Source organism: Ruditapes philippinarum, unplaced genomic scaffold, assembly GCF_026571515.1.
Source record: "Ruditapes philippinarum isolate M1 unplaced genomic scaffold, ASM2657151v2 ctg2951_1_1_1_1, whole genome shotgun sequence".
NCBI lineage: Eukaryota > Metazoa > Mollusca > Bivalvia > Venerida > Veneridae > Ruditapes > Ruditapes philippinarum.
The window spans coordinates 164,465-192,094 of NW_026860528.1; the positions used below are offsets into that span (position 1 = coordinate 164,465).

General features: G+C 30.8%; 1 protein-coding gene across 1 annotated transcript; it reads right to left on the bottom strand.

Moving 5' to 3' along the window:
- LOC132760476 (uncharacterized) lies at nucleotides 1-27,343 on the bottom strand. Its single transcript, XM_060752455.1, has 6 exons — nucleotides 27,172-27,343; nucleotides 24,943-25,059; nucleotides 19,873-20,226; nucleotides 19,148-19,220; nucleotides 1,564-1,647; nucleotides 1-958 (listed from the first exon to the last, which is right to left on the bottom strand). The coding sequence occupies exons 1-6, from the start codon at nucleotides 27,245-27,247 to the stop codon at nucleotides 745-747; spliced, it is 918 nt and encodes a 305-aa protein (XP_060608438.1). The 5' UTR covers nucleotides 27,248-27,343; the 3' UTR covers nucleotides 1-744.
- Between the last annotated feature and the right edge of the window lie 287 nt (nucleotides 27,344-27,630).

Here is a 27,630-nt window from a genome sequence, read left to right on the forward strand (position 1 = left end):
ACTAGATTGGACTACAAACAATTCATGGACTAATAACAACTAGATCTCCGCACGTCGGATGTGTTGCCTTGTGAACAATATAGTTTAGGAGAAATGGCCAAGACAAAAATGAAATATGACAAATTAACAAAGGGCAATAAAGTTAAAGCCACTTATAGCAAATAACAAGCAAAGCCAAAAATTAGACATTAACCTTGAAGGTCAAGGTCAATTATGAATGAAGGCCAAGGTTAGTCATGTCTTCTTAAATATCTTGTTGCAAGGGTTGTGGTGACCAATGTGTAGACAATACACCAAGAACTTTAAAAGTTATGAACAAGGTTCAAGTTTGCAGAAGGCAACAGCAGCAACCTTTATTTCTTTTTTCAAAAATAAAAAAAAGAAAAGCTGAGCTAAAGTGAATGACATAGTACATGCATATCAAAAGATATAATTGAATAATACTTTTAACTTTTTTACTACATTAAAGCTCATAGCAGCACTTATTATTAGTTTAATAGATTGGATAATATTTTGCACTTGTATAAAAAGTAGTCATTTTTTTCTGACAAAATATTAAAAACAGACCTTCAGTCATGACAAATGAATCAAGAGAATTTTTTTCGAAACAAGATAGATACAGTGCCATATCTAAAAAGATATTTCATAAAACTATCATGAGTACCAGGTATTCAATCTCAGCTTAGATATGTTTGAATAGTTGGGCAATCAGTGTAACACACTATCATTCTTTTCCATAAAAAGTCAATCATATTTTGATTTATGTTCATCATGAATGGCTTGGGTAGGCTTTGGGCTAACTGGGGCCAAATGTTTTGAAAGTCTGCGGGGGTCATCTTCCTCTAACTTTCTTCTTTTATATACCCCCTCTTTGTCACTCATTCTCATGGATATAGCTTCCTGTAAAATGGTATCCATATAATGATATTTTTCTCTTCTTCTTAATTCCATCCAACCGCTGAAGTCTGAAATGAGAAATTAACAAGCCTTTTATAACAAAAATCATAAGTGTATACAATTCTCAAAATCATTAATTGTTAATTATTCGTCTTCAAAATTTTAAGTCAAGTTTTTCAGAGACTGCAAAATCTCTTTTGATTGAAATTAATATTCTTATATAATATAGGCAATATATGCATATGGATACATTTTCAATAAAAAATATCTTTATAATTCATAGGAGGCCGGAACATTTAATTAACTAAATATGCAGCATTTATATTCAATGCAAAAATAAAAAAAAAATGTTGAGAATCTATATGCCCAAAGAGGATAAAGCACAACATTTTATTTAGGTTTTGCCTCTTTTAATTTGAAAACTGAAATCTTTTCTAAATTGAAATAAAAAAAAGAACATGCTGTTACATCCATATTAGACTCAGTACAGAGAACATCTATGTTGAACATTATTATAGTTCCAAACAATTCACTTTATTAACACAAACTGGACACTGTTTTCTTTCATTTTATAAAATTGTGTTTTGCAAGTAGCATACCTAACAGATTCCCCTTGCTGGTGATGTGTGGTCTATTTGCATGTATATTATAATCTATGGCTGCAACCTATAAACAGGTGGAGTGTAAGCAAATCCTTTGGTACAATACACCAAGATGTGCTGGTGAAACACCTCCATGTCAGCTGTACTTCTAAAAATGAATACAAGTAATGGAAAAGATATTTTCATTAAAATGATTTTAGTAAGGAAAAATCCTTTAACATTAACATATTCATATGCTAGATATAATCTCTGTATTTAAATAATTATCTTTGAAAAGATTTTACACAGCTCTATCCTTCAATTGATAAGCGCAATAAAGGTGCCAATTTTTAATACATAATGGTTGTAGGTCCATTTGCGTTAACATATAAAGATGCTGTAAACATTGAACATTCTATAATCAATAGACATATGAGCTTTGAATTAATCAGGACATATACTCCTTTCCAGTTAGGAACATAAAGCCTTTTAAACATTTCACTCCAAAACTGCTAGCATATCTTAACAAAGATAAACATATCTCCCTTGCAGAATTAATGGCTCCAACATTGGAGCCATTGGCTTCAACTTTTTTGATTGGCCAATCTGGTGGTGCAAACTAAAATTGATCCTGGGGTAACCCTGTCAATATTAATTTCTTTTATTGTACCTGATGTGAACATACCCGCAGTTGAGATATTATGTCATCTTATTCAGAACACAAGCCAGATCTTTCAGACTATGTGCATCTCCGTTTCCTTGGCAGCCATGGTTTGTTCTTGTTTCTAATGGGCCATGATTGTACTAGGCATTGGGTGTATTCCATCATCTGAAAACAGAATCCATTCATGCTCAATAACTATATGAATGATGCAGACACTAATAGATATTATTCCCTGAAATAAAATATCAAGACAAATAAGCATGCATTAAAACATGGCAAAGAAGTCAGCCTTCAACAAGTTTTATGAAACATTACTAAGCATTTCACATTTATTTTACATATGAAATGCTTACCATAACCTATGAAGTATTCCACATTATGCATCAAAACATCTTGCATGGATTAATTTTCTTGCAACAAATGACAATTATGTTTATTGCTATCTAGAATTTTATCTAAATATGTCTTGAGCAACAGAATAATCATATAAAAAATATCAAACATTTCAAACAAAATCAAATATATAATAATTGTTTACTTACCATGAATAGTTTTAGTTTGTAGCAGTTTTATAACTAAAACCAGAAATGAATTGTTTGTGGTCTCAATTACACTCCAAAAGGATTTTATATGGCTTTTCTTTAGTTGCTACCTGAAGATTAAACCATAACTTGCTTAAGATTTAGAAAAAAATCAATTGTGGAATTCCTTTTCATTTTAGCGAAAAATATTCTACATAAGAATTGTATATATTCAGTCTTCACCAAGTTTTACTATAGGACATGCATCTGCCCTTGTTATTAACAACAAAAACAGCAGTATTGCATGCAGTTTTGATAACACAGTCTGTTAAAAAAATTCTTAGTTTAAAAGGGCTTTTTAAGGGATAATATAACTTAAAAAATATTGCTTTCACAGTCATTGAAATTTAATTATTTGAATTCACTGGCCCCAATTCCAGTTTTAAATTTATTCTACTATATATTTAACTACATTTTCTTAAAATTTACACTGGCCCAAACTAATTTTCACTGGACATGGGACCACTGGGCATGTGCTTAAATTTCAATGACTGCTTTCATAAGAACATGTATCGCTTCCCCTGTTTAACAATTACGTCTTTGTCCTGATAAGCAAGTCTTTCAAGCTTTCATGTTTGATGCATTTTAAAATATTTAAATAATTGCAATTGTATACCGACATAGCAATCTGACATAGAATGTAATAGCTTTGAAAAAAAGCTAGAAATTAGTAATTCATGATGTTTGATTGCAACTAAGAAAGATATACTTCCACTTTTGAGTAAAACTGTAATACTATTTTGTTGTATGTCTCTGAGAATCTGACTACATAACATAATCCTTTCCAAAAACAAGCAAAGTTTCATGTTGATGCATTTTAAAATATTTAAATAATGCAGTTGATATACCGACCATAGCATCTGACATAGAATGTAATAGCTTTTGAAAAAAAAAGCTAGAAATTAGTAATTCATGATGTTTGTATTGCAACTAAGAAAGTATACTCCACTTTTGAGGAAACTAGTAACTATTTTGTTGTATGGTCTGAGAATTGACTACATAACATAATCCTTTCCAAAAAACCATATATATATTTTTTCACAAGTGGATTTAAGACCTATAATGACCCGTCTATTTTTTTTTCACCTCAGTAAAAAATTACCTATATAAAATTTTTTTACAAAAAAACCATTTTTTAAAAAACCCAAAATCTTTCAATTGGACCAAAAATTTTAAAAATTAATGCATGTTTTTTTTTTTTCTCTAATACATATTTTATCCACTAAAAATTCTTATTGTTTTAATATTTTAAACAATAAATTTTTGATCATGATAATAAAGGGGTCACATGTTTGATATGTAATTTCCATTAATTGCAATAACTATTAAAAAAACAAGAATTCGGCAGTATTTAAGCCTAATCAGTTTTTATATGAATTATATAAGTTATGCAAATTGTTACAAAGTATATAGCTATAGCAATTTTGAAAGGTATTGGGTAGATTATAACTTTGTCACTTTCGACAAAAATGGGTTTACTTACTCTCCTCTGCATATGCACTGAAGTCGAGGGTCATTCTCTTGATGTCCCTGGTATTGCAACACATGATGATGATGAAATTGATTTATTTCTGTAATTGAAAATATAGCATACTAGTACCATGGCCTAAAATCTTGACTTTTCAAACCAATTACAATACATGAATTGCTGCACTGCTTATTAGGAAGAAGGATTGTCATTAAGAATTATCTAAAATTATCTAACGTTTTCAGCACAATTATGGTTATTGTCCATTATTATTTTTCAAATCGTTAAATGCTGAAATTTTACTGCGAAAATGATTCAAATGAGACAAAATAATGATTTTTTTGATTTTCCAAGACACAATTTTATTTTTACTACTTTTTTTTCTTTTTAAAATTCGAACCCCCGGGTAGTAGATAAATATTTCAGACTTGCGGGCTTGTTATTTCTTTAAAAAAATGTCGGTCAAGGTGCCCAAAAGCAAAAAAATCTCAAAAAACAAAGGGCCATATTTCTAGGACTGTAACAATCCCTTGATAGTTGGTTTTAAAAGCTTTTAAGAAATGGTGTTCTGCAGTCAATATTCTAACCCCTTTTTTAACACATGTGGGTAACATTTCACCCGATTTAGTTACTATACAGTACTTCTTAAGTAAAAAATTGATGTATTGGAAAAAAAAATTTTTCAAAAATTAATTTTTTTGCCTTTAAAAACTTTAAAAAATTGATTTGCCATTTAAACCAGATTAAATGGTTACAACCGCCATAAAATTGTAAAGGATTTTGCTCGCCCATTTTATTTAACCGTTAACAATTTTTTGGTACGAAAATTACAGGAAAGAAACTTGATACAAAGTGGATCTGCAAGCTTAATTTTTTTAATTTAATCAAAAACCTTTTAGAAAATGAACACAATATCGTGTTAATATTCGTAGTTTAAAATTTCTTTTAAGTAGACTTTAAAACCCTGAAAAAATTTAAATGCAAACAAAACGTGATCCCCTTTCCTGAACCCGTCAATAGATAAAATTTAGGTCGCTTTTGGCCTTAATTACCCTTTTTAGAACTTTTTTCATCGCTTTGAAAAACCCCCACCGGAAAATATATCCCTTTTATTGAAAAAAACAAGTAACTTTTTCTTTTTTCGGGTTTTTCCTTTTTCCAAGCTCAAAAATTTTTTTCTCGTTACGGGGAAACCCCTCATTTTTGTTTGTCCGCCTTATTTGGTTTTAGAAATATTCCCTATCACTGACTCCCACCGACCATTTTCGGGGAAAAAACGAAGGCTTCCCCCCAAAAAATAATCTTATTTGATAACCCAGTAAAAAAAAAAGCATTTTTAGAATGGTCAAAAGTTACGGGAGCGTTTTTAATTTGGAAAACTTGTCAAAACAGTTAAAAATGGGATTTGATAAAAAGGCGTTTAATTTGACAATCTTTTTTGTGAATTTGACCAGGAATTAATTTAACTATAAAAAAAGGGAAAAAAGGGAAAATTTTTAATCAACCCTTAGATAATATAAGAAAAAATTTTTTGTTTTAAAACTTTTCTTTAAAAAAAAATCGGCTGAAAGAATTTTTTTAAATTTTTTTTAATTTTAATAAAATTTTTCGAAAATTTTTAAAAAAATTTCACTGAAGAAAAACATAAAAATTTTTTTTCAAATTTGGGTTTTCCCGGGCCCGGCAAATTACAAAAAACCTGAATAAATGCCTTTTCATCAAAAAATTAGAAAAGAAAAAAAGGGAAAATAAGGGCAGAGGAAAGGGTTCTTTAAAAACATTTAATCAAAAGGTTTTATTTTAAATTTAGATGTTTGGAACAAAAACAATTTTCCTAAGTTAAAATTGAGTTTATATTCAACTAATTGAAAAATTTTCCTTTCTGTACCTCATAAAGTATAAAAGTATAGCGCAGGGCATTTTTACAGTTTTTAATATTTGTTTTTTAAAATCAACTAAAGCATGCATAGCAACTCCCCTTCACTTTTTTCTTTTTTAAAAGTTTTTTAAAATTTTTCAACAATCAATTTAATTTACTTAAAACCATACACCCTTTTTTAAATTTTTACATACTTTTTTATCGAAGCCGACTCTTTTCACGGTTTTACGGGCGGGTAAAAAGCAAACGGAAGTTAAGGGAAATTTCGGTATTTGTATCCGTTTAAAAAATGTTAAAAAATGAAAAACAGAACGCCCTCTCCATAAATGTATTTTTGAACATAACCAGTAAGTACTTATATTTGTTGGATTCTTGACAGGTGTTTATTTTTACATGTTTTGTATTTTTTGGCCAGTGTTGTATTTTTGCATTGGTTGTATTTTTGACCAGTTTATTTTTGACATAAAAAACACCGCGTCCCTTCAAGCTGGTTTTTTAAAAACAGCATTAGTCTTATTTGTTTAAGGAAACGTTGTTTTTGATTGGGTTCGGCTATTTAAATATATTCCCTTAAAGGTTTTATAATTTAGATTTTCCAATAAATTTTCCGATATTTCAAGCATAGTCCAAAACCAGGCATAATATTAACACATAAAAAATAGCAAAACGTGACAACAATATTGTACACAAAAAAGGGTGAAGTTTGCTTTTTTATTTTTCCCTCCCATTTTAGGGAAAAACCTTTTATTTTTTAAAACCACGGCAACAAATGTGGGTCAAGAAAAGCTTAAACTTTTTTTATTTAAAATAAAAATTTGGTTTGAAAAAGATTAAAAATGTGTTTTTAACAGAAATAAATTCTTTATATCGGGCACTTTAACTTTAAACCCCTGTTTTTTTTTTTCGAACTAGGGCCCTTTTTTTTAAGAGTAATATATTGAATCAAATTTTATTCAAAATTTAAAGTGGTTTAGAACCTTTCCACTTTGGAAAATAAAGGTAATAAATTGTTTACAGAAAGAAATTTTATTAAGAGGGAACCCGCCGAAAAAAAAACAGTTTAATAATGGGCGAAAATCAACCAAACAAGCAAAATAAAAAGCCTTTTTGTCTTGGTTTTAACAAATTTTTTTTGATGTTTCCCCCAAGGGGTTTACTTTTTTAAATTTTGGGGTACCAAACGCACAAAGACTTCAAAAGCATTCTTTTTTTTTCCCTTTAAAGGTGAAAATAACACTGCTTTCATTTTTTTAACTTTCCAAGCAAACATAGTCAAGTTTTTCGGAAAGGGTTTACTTTTTTTTAAATTTTTATCAAAATTGCAAAAAAAAAAATAAAATTTTTAAACAATTTTTCCCTTTTTTTTCAACACTTAAAAAAAAACAATATAAACAGTGGTCTTCCGTAATTTTTTGTTTTTGAAATTTTTAGGGGTTTAAAATGTTTTTTTTAAACGACTGAAAAAATTTTGAAATTTTTTTTGTAAAAAAAAATTAAAAATTTAGCCATTTTCCAAAAAACGGGTTGGGGGTTTTTCAAAAAAAGACAATGCAGACCAAGTCATTTAAAATCACTTTGTGATAGTAAGAATAGATATCAGAAACAAATAAGCGATTTAAAACTGCTCAAAAGGAGGGACTGTTTTCACTTTTATTTCAATGGGGCATAAAACACCCCCTCTTAAATGGGCAAACGTTTGTTTAAAAATGTGACATGTGTTTAATTTTAAAAGGCAAAAATCTTTAAAGGTTCTGGCTTTAAAACAATTTTTACATTTACACGAAACGATCCAAATTCACGGACTGACCCTATTTTCTTACTTCAAACAAGGTATAGATTATTACCACGGTTTCATTGGCTCTTGATTTGATTCATCAGCCACTCCCGAACTTTCCAGGAAATTTAAATCAAGATTAATCTTAAGATAATAACCATCCTTAAATGCATTACCCCCCGCTTGGAAGAGATTCAAATGGCAGAACATTTGTTAACTACATTGAAAAAAAGGGGCATGGGGCAATCCCCAAAAGGGGTAAAACTTTTTTTTTTTTATTTTTTTTTTTAAATTTTTTAATACTCCGGGCCCCCTTTTTGGGAAAAAAAAAAGGTTTTTTTTTGTTTTTTTTTAAATTTTATGTATTTTTTTAAATTGGGCAAATTAGCAAATTTTAAGTAATAAAAGGGTAAATTTCCCCAAGTGTAATTAAAATAAAACAGAAAAAAATTTTTTCATTTTTTTCCCAAAGATCAACCAAATACTTTTTAAAAAATTTTTGGGGAAAATTTTGAAAAAAAAGGCACCTTTTAGGAAAATTTTAAAATTTTAAAAGGGAAAAGGCCAAAACAGGGAAAAAAGGATGGGGGGGGAAACAAAAACAATTTTCAAAATTTTTAAGTAGAAACCAAAATTTTGCTTAGGGTTTTTGAACCCTAAGGGACCTGTTTTTTAAAAAAATTTTAAGGGAAAACTTTTTTAAATTAGAAGGAATTGAAAATTTTTTAAATTTCATCTTTTTAAAAAGGGCCCCTCATAACATTCTAGCTTGAGTTCAGATTTTTGGGCCAAAAACTTGTTTTCCGTACGGAAAACTTTTTTTTAACCTTTGCAAAAGGGGAACTTTAAAGTATATGTCTCCCAAAATTCCCAATTTTTTATTTCCCTTTATGGGCCCCTTTGCGGTGGAAAACCCCAAAAAAATGGGGGGTTTTATGGGGGCCCAAATCTTTTGAAAAAATTTTTTTACTTTAAAAAAAAAGGGAAGGGTTTTTTAAAATGAAAAAACCAAAATGAAATTTTTAAACGTTAGGGGTTGCGGGGTTTAAAGGGCGGATAAGGCCTTTTGGTTATTTTTTTTAAGGGTTAAAAAAAATATCCCTTTTTATTTTTTTGTTTTTAAATTATTTTTATCCATAACGCAGTTGATGATTTCAAGGGCCGTATATAAAAAAGGCTGATAAGATTTTTAAAAAGAAAACAAACAAAGCAGTTTGCGTTCAAATTAATACAATAAAAGACTACATATATTCTTAAGCAAATACATGAACAACAACAGTTTTTATATAATTCTTAACTTAGTTTCTGTAAGCCATTGTAACCTAAAAAATCTTGATAGTATTTTTTATCGGCATCAAATTCCCGTAATGTATAGATATAATGATTATAAAAAAATTTTTACAGTCAATTCCCCCGTTGGATTAATTTATTGTTGATACAAATGCAAATTTCAAATTTTTTGATCAATTAAACGAAGGGAACTTTTAAAAGGCCCATTAGGCCCCGGACCAGATGTTTATTTCGAAACCACTTGTTTTTTAGAATTTGTTTTACATTTTCAAATATTTACTAAAATGGCTAATAGAAAAAATTCTTTGATCCATTGCCATTGGCAATGTGCACAAAAAGTGAATATTTGAGTAATTTAATGGAATCATAAATATCTACTTTTCAACGATTTTAACATATTCCATTCCCCGGCAATATTTTCTATACGTTTACACCCGCATTAAAAGGCTTTTTGTGAAATAAAAACTAAAAGCAATTTCTAAGACTTATGGGCCTTTAAAAGAATTCCAAAACGACAATTTCCCCACATAAAAAAGGGAAGAAAAACAGTAAAGGCGTTTACACAAAAAAAAAATTGATTTGAACACTGGCTAAAAAAAAATCTGACAATTTACCTTTAAATGAAAGAAAAAATGAGATAAATAAAAAATCACAAACGTATATTAGAAAAACAATAAATTGTTACTTTAAAACTGCACTGTATTGTAATTTTTTTGTGCTACCCCCACAAAATCTTTTTCACAATCTTTCGAAGAAAGTTTCCAAATAATCTGGATATTTTCCCTATTATTAAGCTTTTCTTTGTCACTATCGATTCTCCTATTGAAGAATAAAAACAACCAATGAACTGTTGGTACAGACTTTTTACATGATTAGTTTAATAATATTAAAAAAAAACAAAAAAGTAAAATAAAAAACCCAAATGATTAAATTTTTTAACAAAACAGCACACAGTAATTGGAAAAAAACACTGATTTAAAATTAAACAACATCAATCGGACAAAATAAAAACATTTAAGGGAATTTCCGCTTTTTCAGCCATGTTTGTTTACACAAATCTGCTCCAAAGTAAAAGACCAAAAATTCATATGACAAACAAAAGCCTATTTTTTTCTGCAAAAAATAGCTTTTGTAGGCACAAAAACAGACTAAAAACAAAAAAACATTTTGCCATTCATGTGAAAAAGTGCATAAAAATGTTGCAACCTAATGTGTTTTGGGTCTTTCGGAAATTTAGCCCATTCAAGGTAAATTTTCTTATTGTTAATCAATTTTAGTTTGTTTTAAAATTTAGTCTTTTAAAAACATAGAACGGAATGTACTTGCAAAGGCTCATTCATAAAAACCAAGTGACTTTTTTGTTTAATAAGAATTTTGGCCTACTTTTAACTTTGGACAAATTTTTGGAAAAAACAAACATGGCTGCAAAGCGGAATCACCTTAAAATAATAAATTGTTTTAAACAGCGCGGTAACGAGCCCATGCAACAATATTGAATTTCTAACAACTAAATATTCCGTATTTGTAGTAAATTTTTGTTACCCACAAGAACCTTTTTAAATTTTTCGAAATAAGTTTTCGAGAAAAAAAAAGTTCAAAATAATCAGATCAATTTCCTCTAGAGAGCCTCTTTTTTTAACCAGCCTAAACTGAATTTCCCCTCTTTGGAAATAACTAACTTGCACTGGTTTCCCAAAGGGTACAGACTCAAAAAGTAGGAAACCGAAACCAATGTTTGCCGAGGATTTTAATCTTTACAAACAATAACTACCACGCCCTCCTCCGACAAATAATTCAATATACAAACAACAGATACTACTTAAAAAAACAGTAAAACAATGATTTGATAAAAATTGCACCTTTGGCTCTTTCAACTTCGGTTATAACCTCTCAAAAAATAAAGAAAAACACGCAACACAATAAACAACATTGAACGTGAACAACAAAATAACATTAAAGGGTTAATAAAAAATAAAAAAAATAATTAAATAACAAATGATTATTTTTAAAAACACCAACACTTTAGTTTATTGGAAAAAACACGATTTAAAATTTGACAACAACATCCGAAAAAATAAAAACAGTTAATGAATAAGTTTAATTGTTTTAAACAGCGGTTAACGTATCCCCGTGTTCAACATTATTGATTCAACACTAAAATTTCCGTATTTTGTATTGGTAAATTTTTTTGTACCAAACACATAATCTTTTTTAACACTCGAAAAAAGTTTTTTGAAAAAAAAAGTTTTCAAAATAATCTGATATTTTTTACTCATAGAGTTTCTTTTCTTTGCAGCAAAACGAATTTCTCCTATTTGAAATTTACTAACAACTTGCACGGACACAAGGGGTAACAATTGAATCATAAACGAATAGGAAACTCGAACCCCAATGTTGCCCATAGTATTTAAAATCACATATCAACAAGAACTAAAAACCCTCCTCTTACATAAATATATTCAAACAACAACAGATGCTCCACTTTATAAGAAAATTGTAAAACAAATGAGATGGCAACGTACCCTCGGCTATTTCAAAACCGGATAATAAACTCCGAAAAAAATTAAGAAACACAGAACGATCCACAAGAAACAACCATTTGATACATGGTGACCAACATTAACATTACAGGTTAAAAATAATTAAATAAAAAACAAAATAAGTAAAATAACAAATGACGGAATTTTTTACAACTCAATCACTCCAGTTATTGGAAAACACGATTAAAATTACAACGGCACGATCAAAAAATAAAAACATTTTAATTAATATATCTTTTAACAACGCCCAACGTATCCTAATGGATTTTTTTTGTTTTTTTTTTTTTTTTTTTTATAATTGATTTAAATGAATATTGAAATAAGTAAAAAATCAATCCAAAATTAACAAAATGCAAACCACAATACAGAACAAAAGTATTAAAATTCAAAAAACATGAAAACAACAATGGATTTTGACACAATCGAACTTCTCGCCCTTTTCCGTCAAACCGGATTAAAAAAACGACCCGAACACCAATATTAAATAACACAACGGAAATAAGGTATTTGCAACCACCAATAAGTAGGATTTAGGAATGCCTAGAGGTTTGTTCGAACTTAATTTTCCCCAAAATAAATCGAGTAAAAATCCAAACATTCAATTAAGTAAAATTAATTTAGAACAAAAAGAAGCAAACTTTTTCATATACATATTAATGTTTTGTGAAACTTTTGACAAAAATTTTGGGTTTGATTTTCAGAGGCATTTTAAATTTATTTGTTTAAAAAGAAAATTTTTCAAAAAAATTTTTTACCTAAATTTTCCTAAAAAATTTTCCCTTTGGATTTTAGATACAAAATTTGTACTTTTAGGAAAAAAGCCCCTCGTTTTTTTCCCATCAAAACCACTTGAAAAAAAAAATAAAATTTGGAAATTTTAATCCGAAAAAATTTTAAGTCCAAAATTTAAATTTTAGAAAGGCCGATTTTTCCCAAATTTTACTGACACAAATGATTTTTTTATGACTCAAGGGAACCCTTTAAATAAAACCCGTTAGTCAAAATATCTAAAAAAAAACAGTAACGTCACTTTGAAAATTCAAAATGTAATAATAACACAAAAAAAACAAGTAAATCAATTATTTCCATTCACTCAAGCCAGTCGAATTGAAATTTCCCTACCTTGTCGACAGTGTAGAAGCAGTATGGTAAACTCAACACTTTTATTTTGTCTCACTCATATATAATAACTAATACAAATCTTCGTCAACAGAGACAATTCCTTTCCATTGAATTTAAACTTAAAACCCTTTTCACATTTTTAAGATAACTTTCGCAGAATGTTACCAAATTGGTGAATATTTTTCTGTAACTTCTTTCATCACTCTAAACAACGCCTTTGGCATCGAATTACAACAAAGGGGTTTGTTAACCTATTGACAAAATATAAAATGGTAACTAATTAAGGCGATTGAAGCTTGCAAAAGACAAAAAAGTTAAACAGAAAGGGGAGAAAGAGTAAGATAATAAACCGCCCAAATTTCACACTATTATTTCTCCTTCAATCTTAAAAAGCAAATTTTTGGGGAATAATTAATTTGCTTCTACAAAACATATTAATAACAGCTTCCAACAAAAAAACATTGAGCGTTTAAGCGAAAAGATTGAAAAATTATCTACATTTTTGACGTTATAAAATAAACCGAAGAGCTTTTTAATACATAAATAATTTCTTTTTTCAATTTCTGAATATTTCAAAAATTTGACTTTACCCAAAAGCAAGATTTCAAACAATTTTCATTGAGAACATGTATGACTAAATGTTTGCCAATAAAGCCCTCTTAAAAGCCACTAAGAACGCATTATCAATGACAATGCCTTAAAAAACTGCGTTTAATTGTATACAATTTTGAAAAGCCAATGGAGTTTAGAAAATCAATGGTTTTGTGCGAAGCGATGCCTTTTCAATCAAACGGTACAAAATTTATTCACCAAATAACTTAAAACTTAAATTCTGGATAAATTATATTATAACAATAAACAGCCTAACAAAAACTAAAAACATATTGTTTTTCCTTATTTTAAATCCAAATCAACATTATTGCTTGTTTGTAGTCTTACCTTAAGCATCCCAGTGGACCTATTTCTTTTACATGTTTGGATATTTGAATTGCCCATTTTTAAATAATGAAATTTTGTATTGTAAAAAATAAATTGAAATTTGTTTATAAAAATTGTGGTAATAACCTTTTTTTAAACACTGGTTAATTTGTAAATGTTTCCACACATATCAGATCTAAAACAAAAACCCTCGTGCAAAAAGACTAGAATAATCGCAAGTTCTTTCCACAGAGCCCGCAACAACAAGCCAAGCAACTGCGCATCAAATATTTTTTTGAATACTATACGTTTAAGTCCCAACGGTACCAAGTTCCCACTTATCATCCGCCAGATCTGCTAATTTCTGGGTAATTCCAAAAGGCTTTAACCCAATTTCTAAAAAAAATACAGGTAGAATTAAACAACTTTCTTTTAATTTTATTTATGCCGGTAACAGTGTAATCATTATCATTTATAAATCGTCATATTTAACTGTTTATCTGCATTTTCAAACAGTTTTTTGAAACAATCAATCTTAACGGGCTACGTTTTATCAGATTGACTCGTTCCCGAAAAAAAGGTAAAGGGTCCTTGTTTATTATGAGTCACCCCTAACTAAAGGGCAAGCCATTTATGACTTAGAGAACCCTTTTTGGTTGCACAACCTGTTACTCCCAACTCCTACTACTGTGCCAGGCGCCAAAGGCGAAATAGAAATCGGTAACCATTTTAACTACCCTCGCGTTTCACGAAGCGGCAATTTCGGAGAGAGACCCCACGAGAAACATTTCAGCCTTCAATAAACGCCTCCCCGCTGGGGCTCGAACCTTCGACCCTCCCGAATCCCGAAGGCGGACGCCTTAACCACTATAACACTAAGAATTTTTAAACTTGAAAGATAACTATTTTAAGATACTTCACACTAAGGTTTTTTTTGAAATTACGGGATTGGAAATAATTGGTTCCCAAAAATAATTGTTCCATTTGATAATGCAGGGCGAGATACATTACCTTTGCACAGAAGTTTCAGATTCGTTCACATACTCCCATAGTTTTTTAGAATATTTTTTGTGCACACAAACAAATCAAAAACATTTTTGGAAAGCGATGCAAACGAATTTCGCTAAAATCGGTTTAAAATAGCAACACAAACTGATTTTCAAATTTATCTGAGAATAGTTTTCAATTATCTTTTGTGCATTTTTTCTGCTTAAAGTACCCCTGCTGAATTTTGTAGGACATTGAACTTTTAATGTTTTAGGCTTTACACAAACTCAGAGGAGTTGCTTAAAAACGTCGTGTTTATAAATATCTGGATAAGCAATTACCCGTGCTTACGAAATATTAGTCAACGACTTATTAAGTTGGACGCTTTATAAAAAAATATGTAACGTCTCAATCAGTTAGAGTTCTTCATCTTTTTCGGGTCTCATTCCTTCATCTGTCGAGACGTTTTTTATTTTTCTTATTGTCTTGATATTGACATTGCATGTCTATAACTTTAAAATGTTCTTCCCCCCAAAAAAGCAAATAAAGAATTATAGAACTGAATCTGATTACAGCTAATATTTAAACCTTCTGGAGGGCTGTTCGACACGCCATTCAAGGCTTGGATTAAAACTCGAAAATAACAAAGTAAAACACTGATTTCAAATAAAACGAATTGCCAACTGCACAAAAATAAACATCGAATGTCCGTTTTTAAAGGCCACTACTATCAACTTATTTAAATTTAAAACTTAAGACTGGTAAAATGAATTTCGTTAATCATTTAAATTAAAGTAAATAACAGTTTGTTAAAATTAGTTACAAAATTTAAAAATTCCATTCACAAAAGGTATAATAGCACTACATTTACTTTCGACATTTTAATTTTTAAATGTGTTTGAGGCAACACACTAAATCCGTAAATTCCCCCGGTAATATGTATAACACGCCTTGAGAAAAATTTTCGCCTGTTCGCCCACCAAAAGTGGCAGTATAAAGTTAAAATTTTTTTTGACATCGGGTTTTACACGAAAAATGAAAGAAAAATGAAAAAAAGGGGAAAAAAGATATTTTTCCTTTTTTTTATCAAAGAATTTTTGCAGCGTCTAAAAGGTTTTTTTCAACATTGTAGTGAGTTAAATGTTCCCTTTTTTTAAAACCCAAATTTTTTATATAAATTTTATTGGATCATGTTGAAACTATTTTCCTGTCTAAAAATTAGCAATCATTCTAACCTAATGTGAAATGACATATATTTGGATCCATTTGGGACGTTTTGCCCGTGAGCTAAAGTTATCTCACGTAATTTTTTTTTTTGCTAATAAACACGATAACCCGGGCCGTTTTTCGACCCCACAAAAACAGTAGCGCGGACGTGTACATATTTTACGGAACATCATTGCATTACATAAACCAAACTTGAAATGCGCAAAATTTAGGGTAAAACAAAGGCGGTCAAATGAAAAGTTTAAACGTTTTTTCACTTTTAAACAGTCTTTTAAATGTTGGTACTTGATAGATTGAATATATCATTCGTGCACGTTCATTACTGAAATTTTATTGACTCGTATATTTAAAAAACAATATTATCGCTGCCAGATTGCTCTCTATTTATAATATGAGACGCGCCGGGATACGCCATTTAAAACCACGCGACGTGTCTCTAACACGGGTGGGGGAGGGTGAAAGACTTTTTTTTCTAGCGCCCCTATGTAAGCAATTGATATTCATTTCTGAATATTCCAAAAAATAATTAAGTGACATTTGTAATCATTTATCCCTTCAGGGACGCGAACCAATGATTTTTCCTTCTTCCGATTAATGCGTCACTGTATACAAAAACGGGTTATTCGAGAGCAAATTTATTTGGTAAAAATGAAAACAGCTGACCATGCATAAACATCACTAGGAATCGGAAATCCGTTTCAAGGCCAAAATACCTGAAAAAAAAGGAATAGCTGTACTTTTTACATTGTTGTATTAGATTAAATAGCGCACTAAATACATACGTTAGATCTTTTCATAGAATATCAAATCATATACAATATACATGTAAAACAATTTAAACAAAAAAGAATCGTTTGGGATAGACGTGCGTTATTCAGTTTAATTGTTTAATCGTGATGCAGGCAATACAAACACAATATATCATATGTCTATCAGATCTTACCCTTACACCTATCGGAAACCAACACAGGAAATCAGTTTTGTTGCAACGAGTATAAGATTTCTTGCAACTTTCAAGTCACGCCTTCTTGATAGTTGTGTCTTCTTCATAGCTGATGTTGAATCGTCGAAGTTCTGTGAATATTGAGATTTGTCTACAGCAACAAGAATGAAATGTACAAAAATTCAGGCCGACAAAGATTGACACAGAATAAATCCACCCTGGGGGTTTATCTCGTGTTAAAGGCAATGCAATACAAACTCCTGTTCTGGAGTAAAAATTTGTTTTGGAAGTGACTTTGTGTAAAGAATTGGAATGACCGATAGGATGATGGAAATGAACCAGCACAATGCACAAGAGACATAGGCCTTCGATAGGTGTAAACCTCACTGTGCCAAACGGAAACTTGATCACTAATAGTCTATCTAATGTTTTATCAAGCAAAGAAAGAGGACACTGGCTTCAGATGAAATTTGTAGACAAAACTCCGGCAGTAATACAACCAATTACTGTTTCTCCATTTGATCGTCCACAAAGATATATCTGCAATAAAATTGAAAAAAGGAAATCTGTTTAATGCAACATGGCAACGGTAGTTTTGTTATATTAACATCAATTAGGACTAAACATATGTTGTTATAAGAGAAAATTAAATTTGATTTTGATTTAAATATAATCAGTTAAAATGTTATTTCTGTTTCTGAATAGTAAACAGTCCCAGTAAGTCAAGGATCTTTTACCGGCTGTCGGTACAAACCAGAATATTAGGTCGAGGAAACTGTTTACGGGCGAAAATAAGGCTCTGTCGAGTATCCGACAAACAGTTACCAGAGGGCTAAATATTTCCAGTTTTACAATGACAAACAGTGTTTGATTCTTTTTTCTTGCACATTACAAATTTATGATATTTCAAAAAAAAAAAAACTGAAATTTTCAATTAGCACTTTTTTCTTGTAGTAGCGTAGAATTTAATCAACCCATTCAAATTACGGCACTAAAGTCATTCAATGAAAAGAAAGCGTTAAAAAGTGTGTAAAGGAATAATAGTGTTTATTCAAATCTAAATGGGGTTGTAAACATTTTTTTCTAGCACCGGGTGTAAACTTTGATAATCATTGTCTAAATGCAAGAAGATAAATCATCTTTGGTTTACATAAAAATGAAAAACCAGTTTTTTAAATCGTTACCCTTTTTGTAAAGTAAATTCATCAAATTATCAATACCTGGTTTCTATAAGGGTGAATCAAAAGCCACTGGCTATCCATGATGAGGTAAACACCCATCAGAAAATCTGGCAACTGCAAGGGTTAGTTATTACAAATATTCCCAATAAACCTATTTTAAGCCTTTTACGATCCGTACAACGAGACGGAGAAATTGACGATAGGGTTTCCCAAAATTTAAGCGAACCCAAAAAATCCAAAGGGCCTTTCCTTTAAATACAAGTTTTTTTCATTCAGGTCCTCACATGAAGAAAACTCATTCTTCAAGGTTTTTCAGTATTTTTGGAAATAAAAAGGGCGGATCAGCAGAAATTTAAAAGAAAGGTGTTATGAAGCTCACGGAAATGTGTAAGCCGTTAAAAAAAAAAATTTTCCCCCGAATGTTATCAATTTTTTTGCCTTCAAAAAATTTAAACTTAATTTAAAAAAGGCGGGGGTTTTTGAAGGCAAAACTTTAAAATTTTCCCCAATTTTTTTGTAAGAAAAAGTTTGATACTTGTCCAACTCCAAAACCCCAAAAATGTAAGTGAACTTTTTTTTTTCAGGGGTTTTTGCCCGAAATTTTTAAACTTTTTTAAAATTTCAAACCTTTAAAAAACCCTCGATGAATCATTGTTAGTTCTTTTATTTCTGTCCAAAATTTAAATAGGTTTAGATAAGCGAAGCTTGGCTAAAATACCAAGTCAGGTAATTGCTCCGATTCTATTGTGCTAAGATCTAACGATAACAAGTTTTTCAAGTCAAAAGAAAGCCCTTGTTATGAATATAAATGAAATGTTACATTGATGAAAAATTAAGGTCGAAACATGAAAAAAGAAAACTTAAATTTTGGGGTTCAGGTATTTCTTTAAAAATTTTTGGCGATTGTTACTTAGATCAAGGAAAACTTCTAGCCTGTACAGTCACTGACCGAAATATCAGAATTATTATTTTCGGCCTGAATTTACAATCGATTACATTCACCCGTACAGTTACATTTCTCTGGACATACAAGGAATCACCCCAAAGTCGTTCATTCATCACCAATTTTCTGCAATGAATGACATCATCACATACTTGTTCAAATGTATACATTGCTTACTAGACGAACATCTGTACTTTCCAACACATGGTGGTACGATTGTAGCCTCTGAAACGGAAATATCAAGAAAATATATCCTTACACATGAAGTTTTAAAACAAATCGTCCATCGAAGATATATTATCCCGGTTGACATGGTTATATCCTAGTTTTTCTTGGTTTTCCTTAGTTGTTAAACTTATGAAATTCTTTTCAACATCCAACATTCAAGCATAAAGAAAATTACTTATGCAAATGTAAAGTAACTTTATTTGGGTGAAATTTCTATTGCCGAAGTATAAAAACATATTCAAACAGGGCGAAAAACAACTAATAAATTTGATTAAAAAAATGACTAAAAAAATCGATGTATTATGTTAACGAAGTTAAGACAACGAAACGTCTCGACAAAATATAATATGGAGAAGAAAGATAAATTTGTTGTCAAGTCATGAATGTACATTTAGTGTTATATTTAAAATGAACGATAGAGAAAAAAACTAAAACGGTCTCATATAATTTACGAGTCAGGCTGCCAATAAAGTTACCTGTGCATATTTCTGGAAATCGTCTAAAAAACCAATCGAAAAATAGAGAACTCCATTTACTTATATGTATATTCCTTTACAAAGCTGTATCTGTTATCTTATAGAGTGAAGACTGAAATCTTTTATCAACTCCGATATATTGAAAACGATGGCTCTGAAATATTGGACAATACTAGGGAAGCTAGCGACAACTGATGATTCAATACTGTTTTCTAGTACAATAAGCGCTCTTTTTTCTAGCTCGGAAAAATTTAGTTGTTTAAGAAAGTCTCTTGCCATTGTTTTAAACTTGCATCCAGTTTCCTCTATTCCGTGTTCTCTGGTAACACGTTCTACCTTTATTTCCAATAACCTGTACTCAATGTCAAACTTCATTTTTCTATGAAGAATATTGAAATTAAACAATTTAACGATATTCTTCTCACTGTTTGTAAAAAATTGTTCCGCCAAATGCATTGCTGCTTCCCTGCTCTCAGAGCCTTCATCTTCCACGAATAAGATAACTTCTCTATCCGAGTCTCCACAAGCTGAAATAAGAAATCAAATCAAAACACTAAATGCCCCGAATTTGTTCGGGTCATAAAAAAGCAATTTTGTAATCTTGACTAAACAGTTATTTTCCCTCAGCTATTTACCCTGTAAATGTTTTATCAATAATGTTTATATTTGACGACAACATCATAACGAAACCCCTAAAACCCCTGTCACACCACGGCGTCCAAAGAAAATTCAGAACGTCGAGGTGAGCGTAGTAAGATCGCAAACATCGTCGTAGCATCGCCACAGCATCGTAGTGGCGTCGCATAGAAAACGCCGACCGACGGCGCGCATTTTGAAACATGCTTAAAACAAACGCCGTCACCTCGGCGTTTTAAAAATGAGCGCAGTGGGATCGCCAGTAAGGGCGCCGTAACAACTCAGTAGCATCTCCTACAAACGCAACAGGAGCGCCGGGAAAGCGCAAAAGGAACGCCGAATGAACGCCCCGTGGTTGTACACGGGCGCTTTGTACGGAGGTTGTGCGGCGTCTTTACCGCGCTAATAATGCGTGTGCAATGGCGCTTTTACGAAAGCTTTACGATTTCAGCGCAGTGTGAGCGCCGCGAGAGCGCCGTATGAGCACCGTAAATGCGCAGTGAGAGCGCAAAGAACGTCGTAGAAGCGCAGTCCGAACGTAGACATTCGCCAAATAAAACGCCGTGGAAGCTCCGTTGCATCGTCATGATCACCGTGGGGACTCCGTGAAGTCTTTATGTCATCAAAAATATCACATATTTTATTGCAATCTCGCGGCGTAACAACGTCGTACAAACGCAGTAAAAGCGCAGTCTAGTGTGACAGGGCCTTTAGTAAGTTAATATAAACCTGAATTAAACAATTTACTGAATATGTTCGATACTGTGTACGACCATATTGAGTAACAACGAATCAGATTTATTGTTTGTACACTAAGTATTATTTAATATATAAGCCTCAACTTGTCGATTAATGCACAATGTTTAAATATATTTTAGTATAAAATCACAAGCCTTCAATATCTTATTTAACTCCAATATCAATTCGTAGACAGCCTGTTTGCGTAGGAAATTCGAGTCAACATATGATTTAATGTAACAGAAATAAAAGCAAAAAAAGAAAACCTTAAGAATGTCACATTTACGGTGGCATAGAGGTGACATTTGCAGTTTTATTTTATCTCGTGGCCACGACTTATTATCTTGAGGCCTCATGATATTATCTCGTTGCCACGGCTTATTATCTCGTGGCCACGCCTTATTATCTTGCGGCCTCAAGATATTATCTCGTATGATTATGCCACCGTAAACATTTGATATGCATACTGGTTACAACAATGCTTATTGAAGATCACATACTCTATTTACTTTCAGAAGGAATTTGAAATTTACATAAATTCGCGAAAACTCAGGTCAGCTGAGACGAACAGGTCGCACAATTCATTACACACTACATTTGTTAGCACTTCAGACTTATTTTTGCTGGCCAATACGATCCTTACTGCAAGCTTTGGATTTTCTATTTCTTGTTTCAAGAGACCCCGGTGTTTTGACGCGTAGTTCCTCCACACACCATGTCGTCAACATTGAATAAGATACATGCACATGATGTGTGTTGTTGTGTGTAGCTAACTCTCGACTAATTTATCTACTTAGTTGTTGCCTTTTGCATATACATTACTTACACGTAAATATAATTGAAACAAGCAAATCGAGGTTCATTTGTTTCAATCATTTCATATTGTAGACTGAAAATTTAGGGATTTTTATTCATTTTTTCTGCATAATATAATTAATCCTTTATCAATTAGATCTATTCATTATCTGAGAAGGGTAGGCAAAATATGCGCCTGCTAATTCATGCAGACAGACTATGCAGAATTTGATGTTAGAGAAGATAATATTTTAGTATTAATGTAGCCATGATAGAATATTTGCATGGGTTGTGGACTTATTGGTTGTAAACATTTTGATATTAAGTGGTTGTCGATTTATTGGTCCTTTGACCCCCATATTATTCTGGTCGGTTAACTGCCCAAGACAAATACACCTGTCAAGTTTTAGGGTGAAATTTCCACATGTTGTTGAATTATAGATCGGAAACCTTTTTTATAGACAAGGTGAATGTGACATAAGCCTTTTACCCCTTGTAAAAATAATAAAATTCTTCTGACTGTCAAGACCAATGCACCAAAGACATTTTTGGTAAAGGGTCCATTGTTTGTAGAGTTATTATTATTCTTCAAAAACTGTTTCAAAAATTTTAATTTTCTGTACCCACACAAAGAATTCGTCCTAGCTCCCCATAAATAGTCGGATCTACAGTTTGTTGTTGGACTTATAACATTTGCTGTTACATGTATACGCTCAAAATCTGGAGCTTTATGGAGGCATTAAATGTCAGAGTCAAAATCTAAGATTGGTAATACCACAGCATCAAACAATTTGATCCATTCAGACATATCCATTGGTACTTTATAAAACGGGGCATTTTATAAATATAGCGCTTTGTCTGACTGCTTTGATTATGTTTGTATTTCTCACTAAATTTTGCGGAAGCCATCCAAAGTCTTAAGGATCTGACTGAGAAGTACTAATTGAACCTGGACGTTTTCCCTTATTATTTACAGGAAAATGTAGTGTTTTAAAGTACTTGTACAGTATTATGAAATATCATAAGTTCTGTTTTAAATAAACTGGTGTTATTAAAGGAGTCCAATGATATATTTTAAAGCAGATCATTTGTATGCAATATTTAGGATTTTTTTATTCATGGATAAAGGTCCATAATGCCTCAAAAATGCTTTTATTTTACAAAGGTTTCTTATTTTTGGTAACCGGTTATATTCTAGAAAGGTTCGGATTTGCCGATTTTGTGATCCATCTTTTTCCTCTGATGCAACGGGTACATATACTTATAGTGATTTAGTATTTTGTATGGAACTCATACTATTACTTTGTTTACATTTTGATTCTTTTACGAATAAACATTTCATCACATACTTTAGGCAACATGTTGATAACATCAATGTTCATGTCAATCCCTTTAAACAACAACTACTTCTGAATACTTTCTTAATAAGAAATAAATATACAAATGCAAAGAACTTATGTGCAATACTAGTTGCGATCATAAGATCATGTATAAGGTTTTGATACTGCTTGAATGAATGACCTATTGAACAGGGAAGATGTAGGAATATCGAATGAAACAAACGATGATGTACCACATGCAATATTAGACAAGTTAAAATCGAGTGTCCTTATATATGTATATTTCTAATAATGACATAAGGAAACTATGCTTACATATAAATTATTTGTATAGTTTATGACATAAGGAAAATATGTTTAAATATATAAGATATATGAACATATATTAAATGTTTCAACATAAATTCCATAGTTTATATGGCAAAATTTGTATTGTCAATAATGCAATAAAAATTGATTGTAGGTATTTCTGTTTAATTAAAACAAGTTTCAGAAATATGTATTATATTTAAATTTTAGCACACTCTGTGCAACGTTTACTGTACCATAATATTACTTTGCGATTAAAATGTATGTATATATGTGCCAAATAAATTGGTTGCCTTTTTTTAGTTTTATATCCATATGTGTTGAATACATTGTACATAAACATTTTTTACTAACACTTATCCCTAAATATAGTGTTGGAATATAGCAAAAACGTTGATGAAAAATCTCTGAAATGTAAAAAAAATATAATTTGCTAGTTTAACTTGAATCCTTTTTACATCATTAATTTTGTTTTCAAAATACAAAGCCTATACGAAGCAGGAGAAGAAAAAAATTCCATGTAATGAGAACGATATTACACTAATGTAGTAACAATTTTATATGACGTAATTTGCGTTGTATACAAAAAAGCGTAAGAAAGCGTAACATTATAGGTGCGTCCACAAAAATGACACAGTGTAACTGTAAACCATTATAATTTTGGCTACGTGATAAATACAATATCAAATTTAATATCATGTATGCATTCATTCATCATATTAAATACTGTGTTTAAAAAATATGCTTCCTTTCTGAACTAACACTTATTCAAGATCCTCTATTTAAAGATACAAACTTAAACGAAAAGAAATCTAAACGAAATTATTCATATCATTGCCTTACATTAAATCAATGTTTTGTTTGTAGATATGCCAAAGACCTGTAATCTGTAGGTATGACAATTGGCTTAACTGTAGGTACACAATGGGCTAATCTGTAGGTGTGACAATGGATTAATAAGGTATATCATTTGATTATCTGTAGATCTAACAATGGGATAATTTGTATGTATGCCAATGGGCTAATCTGAAGTTTTGTCAATGAGATTGTATATATAAATGACAATGGGTTAATATGAAGGTTTGAAAACTCGCTATTCTGTATGTATAACGATGGATTATTCTGCATGTATGACAATGAGATAAGATAATCTGCATGTATGACAATGGGCTAATCTGCATGTACCACAATGGGCTATTCTGTAGATGTTTCTGTAATATTCAACAAAATAATCTTTAGGGTGAGTCCGGAAAGTCATTATAAGCGACATTGTTACTGATAAATTGTACAAGTAATCACTAAATAATTGCCCGTTAATTAACAAAATACAATTCACTACTGGAATACCGTTAAATGACATAACTTAATAAAGCAAAAGCAAAACAAAAGAATGAGTTTAACAAATTATAGATTTTAATAACTTACTACAGTCTTGTTCATCTTCCCCTCCAGGACATTCATTATGTCCGTCACAAAGAAATCGTTGTTCAATACAATAACTTCCAGGACATTTGACTGTATTTGCTGGACAAGTGAAATTTTCTGAAAATCAAATTGTTTTCAATGACTCGGGCAATATTGAGCAATTCATCGTGAATTATTATCATTTTCTAAAGTGGTGCATGATTGAACAGTATTTGTGATGACATTCTGTTTTTCAAATCGTCTTTAACAGATGAAATAGCATAGATTTATTTCTAGTAAGCTTTGACATCTATAACGTTAAACTGATCAATATGTGTTTTACAATAGAGATTACATTGTATACAACTAGTTGAAATTAGTGTGATTAACCTATACACTATCTGTGTAATTTGTTTCATGTCATTTTTTCAGTCATTATATTTTAAACAACGTTTTAATGCAACAAGCCTTCAGATGGTAGAATAAAAAGGTTAAATACACTATATTGAGATTAAACGCTTAATACGGTATCAGCTATATTAAAGTGACCATCGTTACTGACCACTTCAAGAAAGAAAGTTGACCAAAATATTCAATTAAAACTGTTTGTCGTAATAACGGGACAAGCTTAAACCAAAGCATTTTTTTTTATCTTGTTTCCGAATATGTTTAATACGATCCTTGGAGTGGATACCTTTGTCCTACTGCTAAGTAGTACTATTAAAAAAAACAGATAAAGGATTCCATTGTATGCTTTTCTGAAAAATATTTAAAAAAATATCAAAATATGCATGCTTTTTAAGTGACATTTAGATTTCCTTCAACTCTCCTTTATTTATTTGAGCAACGATTTCTTAATATAAGTAGACTTCTATAACTTTTGGTGACATGTTTCTTTTAACTTTTTTTTCTAGTAAAACAATAACCATACTGACGGACTAAATCACATAATAATATTATATGAAAATGTACTGGCTGTCAAAGTATTCATTTGCTCACTATTCTCCCTACTTTTCTTATTGTGAAACTTTCATCTATTTCATTAAAGTTCAATATTCACAGGTAAGTTATACAGCCGCACAAAACTGGCGAACTCCAAACCTCTGCACCATTTAGAAGGACTTAAATGACGAAAACATGTTCCAATCAACGCAGTTGAAAAAAGAAGAACGATTATACAAACCAAAAGTTTTCATGTGAAAATTTCTAAGCGGTTCGTGAGGTCTCGCTTTGTAGAAAATCGTTTTAATTATAACAACGGTACATAATAATAAAAGAAGTATTTCCTTATCCATTTATCCACACAAATTGTTCTAATGAGTAAAGCGAAGTTACATGCGTCCTTTTTTATTTTTGTTAAATTTGTTAACGGGTCTGATGCCTTTTATTCCTTATCAGCAACATGTAAATAGAGGCTGTAAAAGATTTGGAAGATAGAACTACGTCCGCACAGAACTATCCCAATCATCTCAAAAGAAAAATAAAGAACATTTTAAAACAATTCTTCAAAACGAACTTGAAGATCGTTCAGCACGACATTATTGTTGTGTATTTATTTTATGTGGTATTTTTAGTTTTTGCTTTTTGGCATTTTTCAACTTGGGTGGTTCCAGTATTTCTTCTTGAATACTGTATAATCACCCTTAGGATATGTTGCCTGCTTTTTAAATGTGTCTTTTTATCTGTGATATGCCGGCTTCAAAACATTAGACCCCCTTTCAAAATTACATTTGATTTAGTTCTGCGCATTGTTTTCTCGTTTTAGACACACGCATTCTTTTACTTTGGAACCATACACTGCTTTTCATGGAATGACACTACTGTGTCACATTGAAGGTTTTATGATAACTGCCGTGTAATTACATCTGTGGATGTTTCTAAACTCAAAATTTCATCTTTTTCGTGTTTAAATGTTGAATTCTGGTTAAGCCGGTGCTAGGGATCGTGCACGATAATTTGCACTTTCCAGTACCGTCTATGAACAGAACAGGCTCGACCAAACCAATCCTGTAACATTTTTAATTGTGCCGTATGGGTCTTTTTGAGGATTCTGTTTTTCTCTATTTTTTACGTTTCGAAATCATTTAAAGAAAATAGACTGATACACGTGAAAACAAGGATGCTTTTCTACAATGCATTGCAATAACTGTTACATGTCAAGTCACGCAAAATAAATAGCTGTAAAAAGAAATACTTTTCATGTCAATTCACACAAAATAAGCTTATAATTTAGATAATCCTATTAATTACCACAATGTTGTAAATGATCTCCAGATCTGCATCCAGTCATGTAACCGCTGGCATCTACGGCATATATACACATCATCGACTTTGGTATGGCTTTGTCGTCTCTTTTACAATGAAAGAACTCACCAAATTCGGTTGCATTGTACTCTTAAAAAATAAAAAATCAGACTTTTCTAAACAATTAATAAACATATTTAACAACTTAATTTAAAGAAATCGTATCAATAACAAATAATTGTGATTGTTTAAAGAATTGTTTACGCATATAAAGGAAAACTTCAAAAGTTTGTATGTTAATACTGAATGAAAAGTGATATGACTTAATGTATTCCGGTAATTTTTGACACAAATTATTTTGAAGGTTTGTAATAATGTTTATGTTTGAATTTTATACTGGATCGAAGTATATTAATCTGTAATATGTCTTTAAATGACATATGACTATAAGTTTTTAAATAACGC

Bases quoted from the DNA above. Each gene is read 5' to 3' on its own strand.
- LOC132760476 (XM_060752455.1), bottom strand. From the start codon at position 27,247: ATGATGTGTATATATGCCGTAGATGCCAGCGGTTACATGACTGGATGC. The intron at 20,227-24,942 runs GTAAGTTATTAA...TTCTTATTTCAG, and splicing joins GGAAGATGAACAAGACTGTA to CTTGTGGAGACTCGGATAGA. The intron at 19,221-19,872 runs GTATTGTCCAAT...TTTCCGTTTCAG, and splicing joins AGTTGTCGCTAGCTTCCCTA to AGGCTACAATCGTACCACCA.